Raw genomic sequence first — 15,254 nt, 5'->3', positions numbered from 1 at the left:
AATCGCAAGCCTTAAGAAATTTGAAACTAGAATCTCATCAGTTCAAACTTTGCAAAATACGTTGGTCCAGAGAAAAAAGGGCTACTCTACCTCTTAAGTAACATCATTTTCCACATGATATTTTCCACTAAAGGTTATGTTATATGACAAGAATGTGGAGTCTGTTATTGACTAGAGAATGGAAAACTGAACAAGATTTGTAAACACTCGCATAGAGAGACAGTTGCACACCTCCCAAACCGTATCTTCTTTTCTGCATGCCACATGGATCTAGCCAGTGTGGTGTATGATGATCATTTTATGGCCTGTGAAGGTCCCTACCTTTTGTTTTTAGAGCATGTGGGTCTTTTACAAATCGTCCCTCACTAGCACATTGGCAGGGCAACAGAATATCCAAATTGACAGCTAGTCTGATTTCTTGGCTGAGCCGCACCAGACACTGTTTGGTCCTAAAACTATTTGATTCTTCTTCTTTAGTTTCTCTCTACACAACAGAAGAAACCTCACTACCTATTTATCAGTGCCTGAAAGGACAAAATCTTTTGTGGACTTTTTTTCTTTTGTCTTGGTTGGTTCTTCATGTCCAATTTTTCTCCAAGATGGTATCCAAAATAATTGTAGAAGGGACTTGAGCTTTTTGTCTATTTTGAATGCCAAAAGGTGAGAAATATTCCAAAAGAGTTGTGCATTTTGGTTAGTAAGAAGCCTCCTTATCCGTTCACAAGGGCAATGGTGGCCTATTCCATGAGTACGTACTTTGGGAAGTGTGGCAGGGCTGGGTGACCTTGTAGGTCTGGGTCCACTGTGAAGACCAGCAGTAGAAATCATTGCCATTGGTTGTACTAAGCTTCCGTGTAAGTGTCGACCTATAAAAGAGAATAAATGTAGGAGAGAAAGCAAAGCCTCAAGCTTGAATGAAAGATAGATAGACCACCACATTTTCTTTCTTTACACTTTAGAAGTCCACCTGGACCCCTGCAGAACGTGGTGTCCTGTTGTGGACTGTCAGACAATATGCACTGTCGCATCCAGTGAGCCAGGACAGCCCGTGCTCGTGGAGTGCCCTTCTTGTCACCTGAAGTTCTGCTCGTGCTGCCAGGATGCTTGGCATGCAGAGGTCTCCTGCAGAGACAGTCAGCCTAGCGTCCTGCCAACAGAGCACGGGTAAGAAAGGAAACTCCGTCTTGGGATTATTCACTAGTGATCTTAGAAATACGTTGCTTGGAGAAGGAGTTATATTGTGACGACATTTCAAGGTAAGTTATTTCCCTACAGAGCTTTCCTGAGAAGTGTCTCAGAATTGGTAAGTTACTAACAAACAATAACCAAATAAGCATGTCTAAAGGGATTTTAGTTATTTACCCCCAGAGAATCTTCCAGATACAGCTGAAGTTAGAGTCTATATGAGTTTTGGTTTCTTTTTAGGTAGGAGGCATGTGGTCCTTTGGTTCTCCATAGGAAGTCATGACTTTTGTCCACAGCCGTTTGCTTAGGTACCGTGACCGCCTACAATTGATACACCTCAGTCTTCCTGCTTGCGAAGAGGTACAGAAATGACTTTCTTCCCTGACTCAGTTGCCAGTTTGTGAGGTGTGCCTGTCAATCATATCAAAAGGAACACAGCAGTAGAAACAACAGCCATTCAGTGTAGTACGCTGCTAAAATTCGTGTGTACTAGAGAAAGAGAGCTTATCTTTCAGTTCGTTGTGCTCTGAAAAAACAGTGATGAGGTTGAGATTTTGTTACGATGAGAAGCAATGCACTCTGTACCTTCTAGGATGGAGGGTTTTTATGGCAGCAGCAGGGCCCAGAGTGAGAGACCTGTGTGTTTGATCCCTTGCTTTGCTTGAGGCTATGGCTGTTTTGCATCAGCAAGATCAGAAATACCAGTGTTACCGTCCAGTTGGCCTAATCACCCAGCACCCTCGGAGTGTGGAGAACCATTCTCCAGGAACAGAAACGCTACCTGGCTGAGATGCTGTGCTTGAACTGCAGACCAAACACGTCAAAAGGAGAAAAAGAGCTAACACACGTGGCAGGCATGTGCCTGCTTAGCCAATACCTGCTACATTTTCACTGCCGTGCAGCAAGGTCCCCAGGGAATCACAGGACAATGTAAAGCTCCTGGAGGAGAGAAGGATTGAGTTCTGACATTGTCATTTGGTATCTGTGACTTCATGCAAGTCATTCAGCCTCTATGAGTCTATTTCTGTATTTGGAGAAAAAAAAAGGGGAGGAATGAAAATGGTGGCTGTCCCCCCGAAAATGGTGGTTGCTATGAGCACCAAATCCAGCCATAGGTTTGAGTGCACTTTGTGAAACTGATGTTTCCATGTGCTGGGTGGTGGTTTTCATGAACAGTAGCTAAAATGCAAGCTAGTGCTCTGGCTCACCCAGGCCTCCCTCCACCTCAGTTTGTCCTACTTATTTTATTGATTTATTTTTTTTGCGGTACGCGGGCCTCTCACTGCTGTGGCCTCTCCTGTTGCGGAGCACAGGCTCCGGACGCGCAGGCTCAGCGGCCATGGCTCACGGGCCCAGCCGCTCCGCGGCACGTGGGATCTTCCCGGACCGGGGCACGAACCGGTGTCCCCTGCATCGGCAGGCGGACGCTCAACCACTGCGCCACCAGGGAAGCCCTGTTCTACTTATTTTCTATGCCACTTGAGCCTGTGAGCCTTGCTGGCCTATTCATCTATTTGGAGCAGGTCTTTTCAGTGATATTGGGCATTTATTTGAAAGAATTGATGATTGACTCCCTCCAATCCCCTCCGTTTGTTTATTTGCACAGATCATTAGATAGATGATCTCTACCCCTGTGTTAGATCCTGAGCTGTTTTTATCCACTGTGTGGCAGACTTCTTGTACTTTTTATTCAGACAGGGTGTGCTCAGAGAATGAAAGACTAATTTGGCAAAACAATGAATTCAATCAGCTGTGGAAAATACAATTATGTAATTCACTCAAAGCCAAAGATAAATAAATTAAGGTTCTTCTTTGTTTTGAGTTATCTGAACGACAAATACTCTCTCCTACTGTTACCCTCACCATTCCCCTGGGATGGGGAATCAAGCACAGATAGAAAAGAGTTCACTCCCTACCCAATAGGAGCCCTGGGAATTCAGTTGATGACCATAAAATTGAGTCTAGAAGAGCGTATTTGGCTGATTAATTAATTATATTCAGCCCACTTTTCCCATAGCTCTGGCGAGTGCACACCTTGCGGTCCTTGCTTTTTAAAAATCAGGCAGCATTCTCCATCCCTCTCCTATAATTTCTCATTCATTTTGTTTCTAGGGCCCTCTTCGTGACGGAGGCAGAAGCCCCCATTAAGCAATGCCCAGTGTGCCGGGTTTATATTGAACGCAATGAAGGCTGTGCTCAGATGATGTGTAAGAACTGCAAGCACACGTTTTGCTGGTACTGCCTCCAGAACCTGGACGTAAGTTCCACCTGGAAGAGTCTCCCCGTGTGGTCCTTCTCCATCCTGTATCTGTGCAACAGCCAGTATCTTATGGTCTTTCCTTTTAAAATATTGATCCTGTTCTTGTTCGCCAAAGAAATGTATTTTTCCTGATGAGACATCCTGAGCCTGCTACTTTAGATACCTCTCTCTGATTACCTTAGGTGTGTCACCTTAACTTTAAAGGCAAGCTTTTGTTTTAGGGACATTTCCTGCTTTGGGGGCATTGTCTCATTTTATTATGTAAAGGACTATTAGTGTGGTAGTTTTCTATTGCTTTTGTAACCAACTACCACAGACTTGTGGCTTAAAGCAACACAAATTTATTGTCATTAGTTCTGTCCATTGGAAATCTGATATGGATCTCACTGGATTAAAATCGAGGTGTCCTCGGGACTGCGTTCCTTCTGGTGGCTCTAGGAGAGGATCCCTTTCTTTGCCTATTTTAGCTTCTAGAGGCTGCCTGCATTCCTTGGCTTATGGCTCCTTTGTCCATCTTCAAAGGCAGCAAGCATCATCACATCTCTCTGACCCTTCTTCCATGGTCTTAACTTCCAGAGTGATTCCCTCCGACAAGCTGGGAAAACTTCTCTGCCTTTAAGGATCCATGTGATTAGGTTGGGCCCATCTGGATAAGACAGGATAATCTCCCCCATCTCAGGGTCTTTAATCACACTTGCAAAATCACTTCTGCCATGTAAGGTAACATATTTACAAGTTATGGGGAATAGGCCATTGGCATCTTTAGAGGAGCAGTTATTCTGCTTACCACGATTAGATTGGTTTTTTTTTTTTTCTTTATGAATTTAAGGAAAAAAGCCATTCAAATAAATGGTATCTCTTAATTACTATCTCATTCACTGGCGTGACAGCGGGATCGTTACTGCTTTCTTACAGTTCCCTTCCCACATCAAGGGGTCTTGTCTAATTCTTTTCCCCCCGCCCTTCCTGAAGGGTGTCTTCTCAAATTCAGGTGCAGCTCCATTCACTCCAGTGCTGAGGCTAATGGTAACCTCACTGTTAAAAGGTGATGTGAAAAAAAAAAAAAAAAAAAAGGTGATGTGAAGGATCGGTGAGAGTTTTTTCAATTCTAGTGTTTTACAGTTTGGGGTGGCATAAGTTTTTTATACATATTCCCTATTTTGGCAATTTGGACCTGTAAGGTATGTTCATATCAGTGTAAGCCCTCAGCCGTGGTTGGATGGGTGGCCGTTCTTTTCTCAACTTTTCATTTTAATTGCTTAGTTTGCTTTACTTTCATAGGCCATTTGTGTACTGCTTTAGTATTATACACCCTTAGTGAGTGAGTGTAGTTAACATGGCACGCATGCTGGCCACCACATGCCTGATTTTTAACTGAAAATTAGGTAAGTTGCTTAGGCTGACATCTATGAGTAAGAATCTTAATCAGCTTGATGTCAGGATTTCAGGAAGAGGTATGCACTGGGGAGGAGAAAGTTGACATTTTAGACTCTAGAAGCCTAGCAGGTCAGGTTGAAAGACATGTTTTCATTCTTTAAAAAAAATCCTATTTATTATAACCCCTTGAATTACAGTTATGTTTGATATTTGAGACCTCTCCTAATTCCAAATGAATGATATTCTGGATGAGGGTATGACTCGTGATTGTACACCCCTCCTGCTTTATAAATGAAAGAAATCTTTTTTGATTTCCTTCAGGTTTAACCAAAACAGTAATTGGATTCATATCCACTAGGAGGCTGAGCCCGTGAGGTTCTCTTTAGGAGGCAAGAGAGTAAGGGAATAAATATGTGTGCCAGATCAGTCCTCCCTTTGGCTGAAATACGTTTTAGGTATGGTGTTGCAAAGAACACAGTGTTCCATCACTTGTGCTGTTCTGGTACGCGAGTAAGATGCTACCGATGTGAAATTGCTAGATACGCAACATCTTCTGGTCATTGTGTTTTGAGGTGTCATTTTTCTCAGTTTTAGCCAGGGGGCATTGGCTTGTGGATAATGATGTTGTCCTGTAGACAAGTGTCCCACGTCATATGGTGGGGTTGATCTTTGTTTATAGGAAAGTTTTAGAGCATGGGTCCAGGAGAAGGGTGATTATCCAAAAGCCAAGCCTGAGACGGACACCAAAGAGTGATTTTGAGTTTTGCTGTGGGGAGTTGGGTTTGTTTCTGCCTTGATTCTCATCTCTGCTCTTTCAGAGGATGAGATAGTCTTCATCCTCTGCTTTGGGAACCTCAGAGACTTGTCCCCTTCATTTATATCTTCTCTCTCCTGTGACTTCAACTTCCATTCTCTACTCTCTAACCTACTCACACATTCAACTGTATCCCATTGAAAACTGAGTAACACTTTTCTCAAGCCTACATCTTTCCCTTACTGCCATTCTTTTTCTCTCGTTCCTTTAGAAGCCTAGACTCAAAAAAGCATAATCGCCTCTAGCCGTTGACACTCCAGTCATTGCTGTGACTCAGATTGCTGCCTAAACACACCCTGACTGCATTCTTCCAAGACTGTGAGAGATTCCTTTTGGGTAAAATCCAGTGGATACTTCATTCCTCATCTTACCTGGATTCTCCGCTGCCTTTCACATCTCAACCACCTCTGCTCCAGTGATACCATCTCTTCGGATTTCCCATCTTTGTTTCTGGCCACTGCTCAGTTTCCTTTCCAGGTTTTTCCTTGGCCCTCTCTTAAATGTTTGTGTTCAATAACCTCTTCACTTCTTAGTCTACACCCTCTGTCAGGGTAACCTCATCTACTTCTGTGGTTTCTTCAGCCCAAGGACATTGCTTCCCAAGTCTTCTCCCCAAAATCCAGATCTATGTAATCAGCTGTCTTTTGAACGGTACTGCTTAAATGTCTCAAGTATCTCTCAAGTTCAACACGTCCAAACTGTGGTCATCATCTTCCCAACAAAATGCATCTCTGTGTTGTCAGTTCCCTCAATAAAGCCTTCTACCCAGTGCTTCTCCCTCATCTGTGGTTTCTTCTCCCTGTTTCCCCATCTAGTTACTTACCTTAATTCTTCATGGCTGTATTTACCTCTTCTCCATCTCAGCCGCTGGCATTTTATCTCAGCTGGTTGACTAGGAAGCTTTTCGCTGCCTCATTCATGGTCCTCTCATTCCATACTGCACCTCTGCTAGAGCAGCCTTTCAAAGATAATTGGTCTGATCGTTAATCTTGTTTAGAATCAATGGAGCCTCAAGGACTATCATCTGTTTTCACTCCATGATTTGTAAAATTACTAAGATACTGTCTAAGGATTGTCAGCTTGGAGTTCCTACAGGCTGTCATTAATATCACCAGAAAGAGCCTTTGCTTCCAGTGAGGTGATCTGATGGGGTTAGTATCCACTTCTCAACTCAAAAATGCATGTTTACTGAATGCTCTCTTTGCTTTTCAGAATGACATTTTCCTCAGACATTATGACAAAGGGCCATGTAGGAATAAGCTCGGCCACTCAAGAGCCTCAGTGATGTGGAACCGAACACAGGTACCCTGACCTTGAAAGGAGCGTGAGAGAAGCCAGACCTAGGATGGGTTAAAAAGCCCACTTACCCTCCCTACTTATCCTCCCTACTCCATTCCCTACTTACCCAGCCCAGCCTGAGAGGTTCTGGGGAACTTCTGGGGCCTGAAGTAAATCCATGAGCACAATATCCTAGGGGAGAGGTGGCGGGTCAGGGTGACAGAGCAGCCAAGTAATTAACAGTGACCATGAGAATGAAGACAAATGCTCGCTCTTCCTGAAAAAATGGAGAGAATGACCTTCCCAAAGCCCTTTGAGGCATATTTGCTATGAAAGGCAGGGCTGTAAAATCCCATGAGCCGGACTTCCCTGGTGGCACACATTGTCAGCCTGCCAATGCAGGGGACACGGGTTCGAGCCCTGGTCCAGGAAGATCCCACATGCCGCGGAGCAACAAAGCCCACGTGCCACAACTACTGAGCCTGTGCTCTAGAGCCCACGAGCCACAACTACTGATGCCCGTGCTCCTAGAGCCTGTGCTCTGCAACGAGAGAAGCCACCGCAGTGAGAAGCCCATGCACCGCAAAGTGGAGTAGCCCCTGCTTGACACAACTAGAGAAAGCCCGTGTGCAATAACAAAGACCAAACGCAGCCAAAAATAAATAAATTTATTAAGATAAAATAAAATCCCATGAGCCCCTGCTGGGGCATAGATCCCTCTCTACATATCATTGTGTGTTTACGTGGCAGGTTCAAAGGGAGTCCTGGTTTATTTTTAATAGTGTTTCTTTCTTTCTTCCTTTCTTCCTTTCTTTCTTTTCTTTCTTTCTTTCTTTCTTTCTTTCTTTCTTTCTTTCTTTCTTTCTTTCTTTCTTTCTTTCTTTCTTTCTTTCTTTCTTCCTTCCTTCCTTCCTTCCTTCCTTCCTTCCTTCCTTCCTTCCTTTCTTCCTTCCTTCCTTCCTTCCTTCCTTCCTTCCTTCCTTCCTTCCTTCCTTTCTTTTCTTCTTTCTTTCCTTCTCTTTCTTTCTTTCTCTCTCTCTCTCTCTCTCTCTCTCTTTTCTTTCTTTCTTTCCTCCCTCCCTCCTTCCTTCCTTCCTTCCTTTTGAGGGAGTCAGTGTTCATAGCCTAGTAACCATTATTAACAACCCTCTAAGACTGTTGAAGAAACAGATAGGTAGCCAACACCAACAATTCATGATCCCACTGGGCTTGCGCCAGAGCCTGAGTTAGCATTTGGTTTGTCCTTCTGGGCACTGGCTAGAAGGTCCCATAATTGTAACTGCTTTATGTGCCTGAGATGGTGTCTTAGTTCAAGCTGCTATAACAAAGTACCCTAGACTGGGCGGCTCAAACCACACACTTATTTCTTACGGTTCTGAAGATTGGAAGTCTGAGATCAGGGTGCCAGTGTGGTTGGGTTCTGGTGAGGACCCTCTTCATGGTTTACAGATGGCCATCTTCTCACTGTGTCCTCATAGGGCAGAGAATGGAGAGAGAAGCAAGTTCTCTGCTGTCTCTTTTTATAAGGGCACTAATCCCATCAGAGGACACCACCCTCATGTCCTAATTACCTACCAAAGGCCCCCATTTCCAAACTTCATCATATTGGGGACTAGGGTTTCAACCTATGAATTTGGGGGGCGGGGGACACAAACAGTCCACAGCTGATGGTAGAGTGTACACATAGGAAGATTGAACTGCTGAAATAGGCTTTTCTTCTACATTTCCAGGTGGTCGGGATTCTTGTGGGGTTGGGCATTGTTGCCTTGGTGACTTCACCCTTGCTGCTCCTGGCTTCCCCATGTATAATCTGTTGCATCTGCAAGTCCTGTCGGGGCAAGAAGAAAAAGCATGACCCATCCACAACCTAAAGATCTCCGTTCGTATCCATGTGCCACAGATGTCTGGGTTATATGAGACAGCACAGTGATAAAGCCCCCCTTAGTGAACTCGCCTCCCCCTCCTTGCCAAACTTTGGAAGTGCCTCTGTGTCCGGACTTTGAACTTGTCTGCCCACCTTCAGCATCCAAAAAGGCCAAGTGCTGGTGTGTGTGTTCCTGTGTAAGGAGAACAGAGTTCAACAGTCCAGGCCATGTCTATGGAGCACGTTGGAAAGCTTTGGGGTTGATGGGGAGGAACTAACACATCATCATGCTATCGTCTGAAGGATCCCACTGGGCTGTTCAACTTCCAGCCACATCCAAGGAGCCTGAATGAACACTTGGTGTAATGAATGTGCTGCCAGTTATAACAACACACATGCTAACTGAGAAGCCATAGTCTATTGTGTTGATTTGACCATCATGAGAAGCATGAGGAAAACCTCCTGTAGGAGAGGAAGAATCAGACTGTTTACGGGGAAATTCTTATAAGAATTGTAATTCTTGTAAGAATTATAAGAGAGCTGCTTATCTTAGGAGCTGATATGGCGGTTCTGCCTCTGCCGGTTAGGGGGTGTGCTGATTCCCCAGGAACTTGGCAGAAACAATAGGTTTCTCCTGTGTGGTCTCAGTGTCCAGCAGGAGAAACTGCTTTGCAGAGGGAGTTGTCCCTTCCCAGGAAAAGGGCTGCAGCAGGTAAAATAATCTGGTCTAATGTAGTATCTCTCCCCTGGGTGATAAACTTTTCTTACAGCTAGTAGCTGTGGTCTACAGAATTGTTTTATATGAAGTATGGGTAAAGTGGCAGAGATTCAAAATCATCATCACAGGTTTCAGGGACCTTTCTTGAGCTCTCTGTTCATGCACCCAACAGATTTAGAATTGGACCTGCAAGTACACACCGAGAGTGAATATTAAAGTCCATAGGTACATCTAGAATCTGTATAACTTGCTGCCTACCTAGAGTTTCTATTCATTGGGCATGAATGGATTTACCCAATAGTACACACAAAATAAATGTTACTTAAAAGCCATTCTTCTGGGACTAATATGGTTTATTATAAATCAACCTAAATGTTTTTTGCATATTATATATGTACATTTTGGTTACAAGTTCATAAGTTACCTGAAGGTTTTGACTCATAAACATAACTCTTTTAAAATAGTACAATGTGCCATCCCAGTTTGTAAAAACACTAATTGATAATCAAGTTGTTTATGTATTTCCAAACACAATTCAGAGCAGCTCTCTTACCAGCAGCAAAGTTTTGCTCTTTCAGCATCTGTTAGGGCAATCAGAGTACTTTTTGTATGTACAGGGCACTGATAAAACAACAAAAAATATCTGAGAAACAAAATGTAAATGCTTTATATATCTTAAATAGTTTGGGTTCGTATCACCTCATTGTGGCTTATTTTTCCCGTTATACTATTAGTCAGATTTTGAATAAATGAGTTTTGAAAAGACAGTAACTTTTACTATAGTTGCCATTAGCAAAGTAACCTGGTGCTTCATGAGAAACATGTTAAATGTTAGTGGATGGCTCTCCCTGAAGCTAGGGGTACCACATCAGGACTTATCAGGACCTATTTTCTGAGGTAACTGGGTAACTAGACTATTAAATTGCTGCTATCCTGGACCTGTTATTAAAGAACGATGCTTTGCCTGTGTAATGGATTGTATTCTAAGTGGGGATGTGTATATTTAAGAAACTTTAATTCACATGTACATATTGATATCTGATATATGTATAGTACATCTATTGTTTGTGTACATTTTTATTTACTGTTTGTATAGAACATAGATGAGAACTCTGGGAAAACTTTTGAATGGCCACCAACCCCAAAATATTTTAAATTATTCATTAGGAATTTCTCAATATTAAGTGTCTTTCTTTTCCTTTGAAACTCTAAACACTTCAGGGAAAAAAATCAATCTTCTTCTAACACTGTATTTCATATTAGTACAAATATAAATGGATAGATATTTGAGTAATTTGCTTTTTCTTACACTGCCTTATTATAGTACAGGGCATTTATAACTGCTCAGGGGATCACAGGAACTCAACTGAAATTGAATTTTTGTACCAAGAATGTCAGTCATGGCAATGTACTCCCGCATATTTATACAGTCTTCAAGCTGGGTTCCACAAAGAATCTTTAAACAGGGGCTGATTTCAAGTAACCTGAAATTCTATGTTATCTGAGGCAGAGCTCCTGAATTTGGAGTAAAAGTGGAAGAAAGCATCTATGCTATTTCCTCGACAAATTGAAGGACTATGTCTTCTCACAGAGATACTATAAAAGAACTAGCTTAATTTTTTTGTGGGGAGTGGGAAGTGTTTGTCAAATAGATTTAAAATAACTGGATTTAGAGGGACTTCCCTGGCAGTCCAGTGGTTAAGACTCTGTTTCCACTGCAGTGGACACGGGCTCGATCCCTAGTCGGGGAACTAAGATCCAGCAAGCCATGCAGTACAGCCAAAAAATATATATAACACAAAAATTTTAAAAAAGAACTGAAGTAGAGAATAGCTTAAAATAACTGGATTTAAGTTGGTTTTTTTCTTTTTTTGCGTTACGCGGGCCTCCCACTATTGTGGCCTCTCCCGTCGCGGAGCACAGGCTCCGGACGCGCAGGGTCAGCGGCCATGGCTCACGGGCCCAGCCGCTCCGCAGCACGTGGGATCCTCCCGGACCGGGGCACGAATCCGTGTCCCCTGCATCGGCAGGCGGACTCTCAACCACTGCGCCACCAGGGAATCCCCTGGATTTAAGTTTTTAAATGTTGAAAAGTGCCTGAAAACTGGTGACTTCTTCCTTAACGATTTGCCCTGTGTGAGATTGTTGGAATCCACAGGAACGGGTTGGTTGGTTAAAACCCACATACATCTCCAGTGCATCAAAGGGTGAGACGTAAGCCAGTCTAGAGATTGTGTTTATAATGGGGAAAGCTGGCAACTTTGATAACAGAGACTGATGTTTTCATTTTGTATAACTGGCCAGAGAAAGGGTTTACCCTTGTTGCCTTCCTCTGTCAGCTCTGTCCTTCCCTAGTGATTTCTCTGTCCGTCCTAGGAAAAAATATGGGTCTATGTAATTATCTTTGGATGTTGTGGCAGAAGATTGTTTTGTTTGAAGTAGTGTAGTCCATTTGAAATAGAAATTAAACAAATCCTTTGCCACATTGTAATCTGGGTGGGATAACTCACCATCCAGAAAACCTATTGGATGTAATTCCATAACGTTTAGCTGTTGCCCCTTCTAGGGATTTTTTCCAGTGTTATTAGGCAGGGAGGTGAAGAGGAAAACCTCATGGAAACAAGTTTTAGAATCTTAGGCATCCTATTTGTTCATGCCATGGATGTTTGCTCCCAACTTGAAATCTCTAGTTTGAAAGAGGCCTTTGAAAAACCAACAATTCACAGTGTGAATTTTCTTGTCACTGGCATCACAAAAATCTCACCTATTCAGGTTTGAAAATCTACATGTTTATTTGAATGTAAATCACCGTTTCTTAGAACCCCAGTTGTCTCTTAAAAATTATACAGAATCTAGATATGTATTACTTTAGCCTTCCCTACGCAGTGCTTCTAAAGGACTTTCTGTTCATGAATGGATGCCTTTATGTATATAGAATATGTGTATATGTGTAGCTTTAAAGATAGTTTCAGAATGCCTTCGATGAATGACATTTTATAAAGCTGTTACGGTTGATATCTATAGGCTGTTACATCTCATGTTGATTCATGATCCAGAAAGTTTTGTTATGTATTTAAGAAATTGCTGTAGTATTATATTTTTCCAAGTATTTGAGAGGAAAATAGCTGTTTTAGTCTCTCTGGCCCCAATAAATGTGGAGCAGGAAATCAAGCGTGTTATTTTTTGTTATGCTGCATGTTTTTAGACACGTTCAATTTTATCATCCAGGAGCCAACCAAGTCATTATTAAATCTTAGGTTTGGAACTGACAAAAAAGTAACCTAATCTGCAATACCATATATGGAAGTAACTCTTGCTACCTTGTTTCTTAAAAGAAAGAGGAGCAAGTGTGATGCCTTCACTTGTTGCAGACTTTGTTGTGTGTGTGATACTTCACACTGCCATTGCACAGGCATTGATCATTATCCAGAAAAATAACCAATAATTTAGGTCTTTGATCATCCTAATAAAAATGCTGCCAGGCATCAGAGCTATCAGTTCTATAAAATACATGTTGGGCTCCGTGTGCTCTAAGGTCAGTTCTAACCTCCCAAAAGTATGTTAGAGGAATGTGTTTCATTGTTATGATTTTTAAAGAAAGGATTTACAGAAAGAGGGTTAACTTCAGGTCATTTCCATTTGATTAGTATTCAAGGCAGGACTTGCCTGAAGTTGAGTGCCAGAAGTTGGTTAACAACTAGGACTTGTGTCTCTGCAAAACTGGAAACTCACATTCCTATACTGGTGTTGATGCCTTTTTGCTGAATGTTATTTGCCTCTAATATGATACCTAAGCACAAAGGTTTACAACTGACTTATAATTCAAATTTCATTTTCTAAGCATTCAGTTTGGAGGAAATCAATAAGATCATTTAAAACCATTTTTGGGTTATCGTTTCTTAATTTGCTTAATCGTCTCCTAGAATGTCAACATTATTTCATTTTTAAAGTGTGCTTATTATTTGCTGAACTTGAATTTGCATTTCCAAAGAATTATTGAATGAACCATTTTATACAGCAGTGATTTTAATTAATCCCCTAACCAGCAAACTCATTGCAATGTAAATTATGAATCTAGTGAGTTTGGAGGAGAATTATAATTAGGTTTTCCTGTAATTCAATTATTTTCATTTGTTAGATAATAAATCGAGGTATTTTTTAGACCCTAAAGATAGTATCCAGCTCTACATTATGAGAAAGAAATGAATTTCTTTGAATAATTTAATAGTAACTATAGTATGTTTTATTTATATATTTTTGTGTATGCTTTTTAAAGAACTTTTGAGAACAATATTATGAAATAAGTGGGGCAGATATTGGATCTACTTCATGGTGAAAGCAATAGTTTTGTGAACATGTCTGGCCAGGGATCATACTATTTATAAGTGACAGATAGAAAAAGAATGCCACAGGAATTCCCTGGTGGCCTAGTGGTTAGGATTCTGGGCTTTTTACTGGTGTGGCCTGGGTTTAATCTTAACCTGGTCGGGGACCTGAGATCCTACAAGCAGCGTGGCCAAAAACAAACAAACAAACAAACAAACCAGCTAGTAATTCTGAGCTTGCCTTTACTCTCAGGTCTGTGAGTCCCAAGAAAATGTCCTCCTCTTCCAGTTCCCTGCATCAATGGATGTATGTATAAGAGAATGTGTTATTTCAAATAATGATTTAGAGTTTGTATTTTGGTGTGTCTGACAACATGCCTAGGGCAAAGGGCCACCCCCTGAGATCGACCCCAGTCACTCCCTGGGGTTCACCTAGAGAAGGGCAGGAGACAGGAGACAGATGGTGATTCCTTAGAGAAGTAATACAGGGGTGTGTATCTGATATGCTAATATCGAAACTAGAATTATAGCTGCGTCCATCCATGTACTTACTCCAAAAGCCAAAGTGTTTACCTCTTCCCCACAAATACGAGGTACATCGTCATCAGTTCCTTTTAATGTTTACAATCAAGACTCAACGTGATTAACTCAGATCCAGATTCTTCCCTATTAACATTACTAACTTGTACTCTAAAGTGTATTTGTGGCCTAGAATTAAATAAATCAGTCGATTGGCAGTTTTAAAAGCAAGAAAACAGACTCTAAATAATGAAATTAATGAATTTCTGATCTGTATAAAGACGTGCTTTGAATTCCATTTTCTGCATAAACTTTGTCTTACAGTTTTGTTTTGTTTTTTAACATCTTTATTAGAGTGTAATTGCTTTACAATGGTGTGTTAGTTTCTGCTTTTCAACAAAGTGCTCTGGTCACAGAGCACCGAGCTGATCTCCCTGTGCTATGCGGCTGCTTCCCACTAGCTATCCACCCTACGTTTGGTAGTGTATATATGTCCATGCCAGTCTCTCACTTTGTCCCAGATTACCCTTCCCCTTCCCCATGTCCTCAAGGCCATGCTCTAGTAGGTCTGTGTTTTATTCCAGTCATACCCCTAAGCTCTTCATGACATTTTTTTTTCTCTTAGATTCCATGTATATGTGCTAGCATACAGTATTTGTTTTTCTCTTTCTGACTTACTTCACTCTGTATGACAGACTCTAGGTTCATCCACCTCATTACAAATAGTTCAATTTCGTTTCTTTTTATGGCTGAGTAATATTCCATTGTATATATGTGCCACATCTTCTTTATCCATTCATCTGTCGATGGACACTGAGATTGCTTCCATGTCCTGGCTATTGTAAATAAAGCTGCAATGAACATTTTGGTACATGACTCTTTTTGAATTATGGTTTTCTCAGGGTATAGGCCCA

The 15,254-nt window shown here is 41.7% G+C and overlaps 1 protein-coding gene across 9 annotated transcripts in view; it reads left to right on the top strand.

Moving 5' to 3' along the window:
• RNF144B (ring finger protein 144B) overlaps window positions 1-14,023 on the top strand; it is a 176,169-nt gene extending 162,146 nt beyond the window's left edge. For 4 of the 9 annotated variants that reach the window (XM_067006699.1, XM_067006697.1, XM_067006698.1 and 1 more), the window contains 4 exons: window positions 960-1,164; window positions 3,298-3,442; window positions 6,849-6,938; window positions 8,645-14,023. In XM_067006699.1, coding sequence (XP_066862800.1) covers window positions 960-1,164; window positions 3,298-3,442; window positions 6,849-6,938; window positions 8,645-8,785 — 581 coding nt within the window. In that variant the 3' untranslated portion in view covers window positions 8,786-14,023. The remainder of the gene's footprint in view (window positions 1-959; window positions 1,165-3,297; window positions 3,443-6,848; window positions 6,939-8,644) is intronic. The other 5 variants (XR_010835152.1, XR_010835151.1, XR_010835150.1 and 2 more) reach the window with 2 other exon arrangements.
• The last annotated feature ends 1,231 nt before the right edge of the window (window positions 14,024-15,254 follow it).

The sequence above is a fragment of the Kogia breviceps genome, chromosome 10 (genome assembly GCF_026419965.1).
Source record: "Kogia breviceps isolate mKogBre1 chromosome 10, mKogBre1 haplotype 1, whole genome shotgun sequence".
Lineage (NCBI taxonomy): Eukaryota > Metazoa > Chordata > Mammalia > Artiodactyla > Physeteridae > Kogia > Kogia breviceps.
The sequence above is the reverse complement of the archived record's forward strand: the minus strand, read 5'-3'. Positions and strand labels throughout refer to the sequence as shown.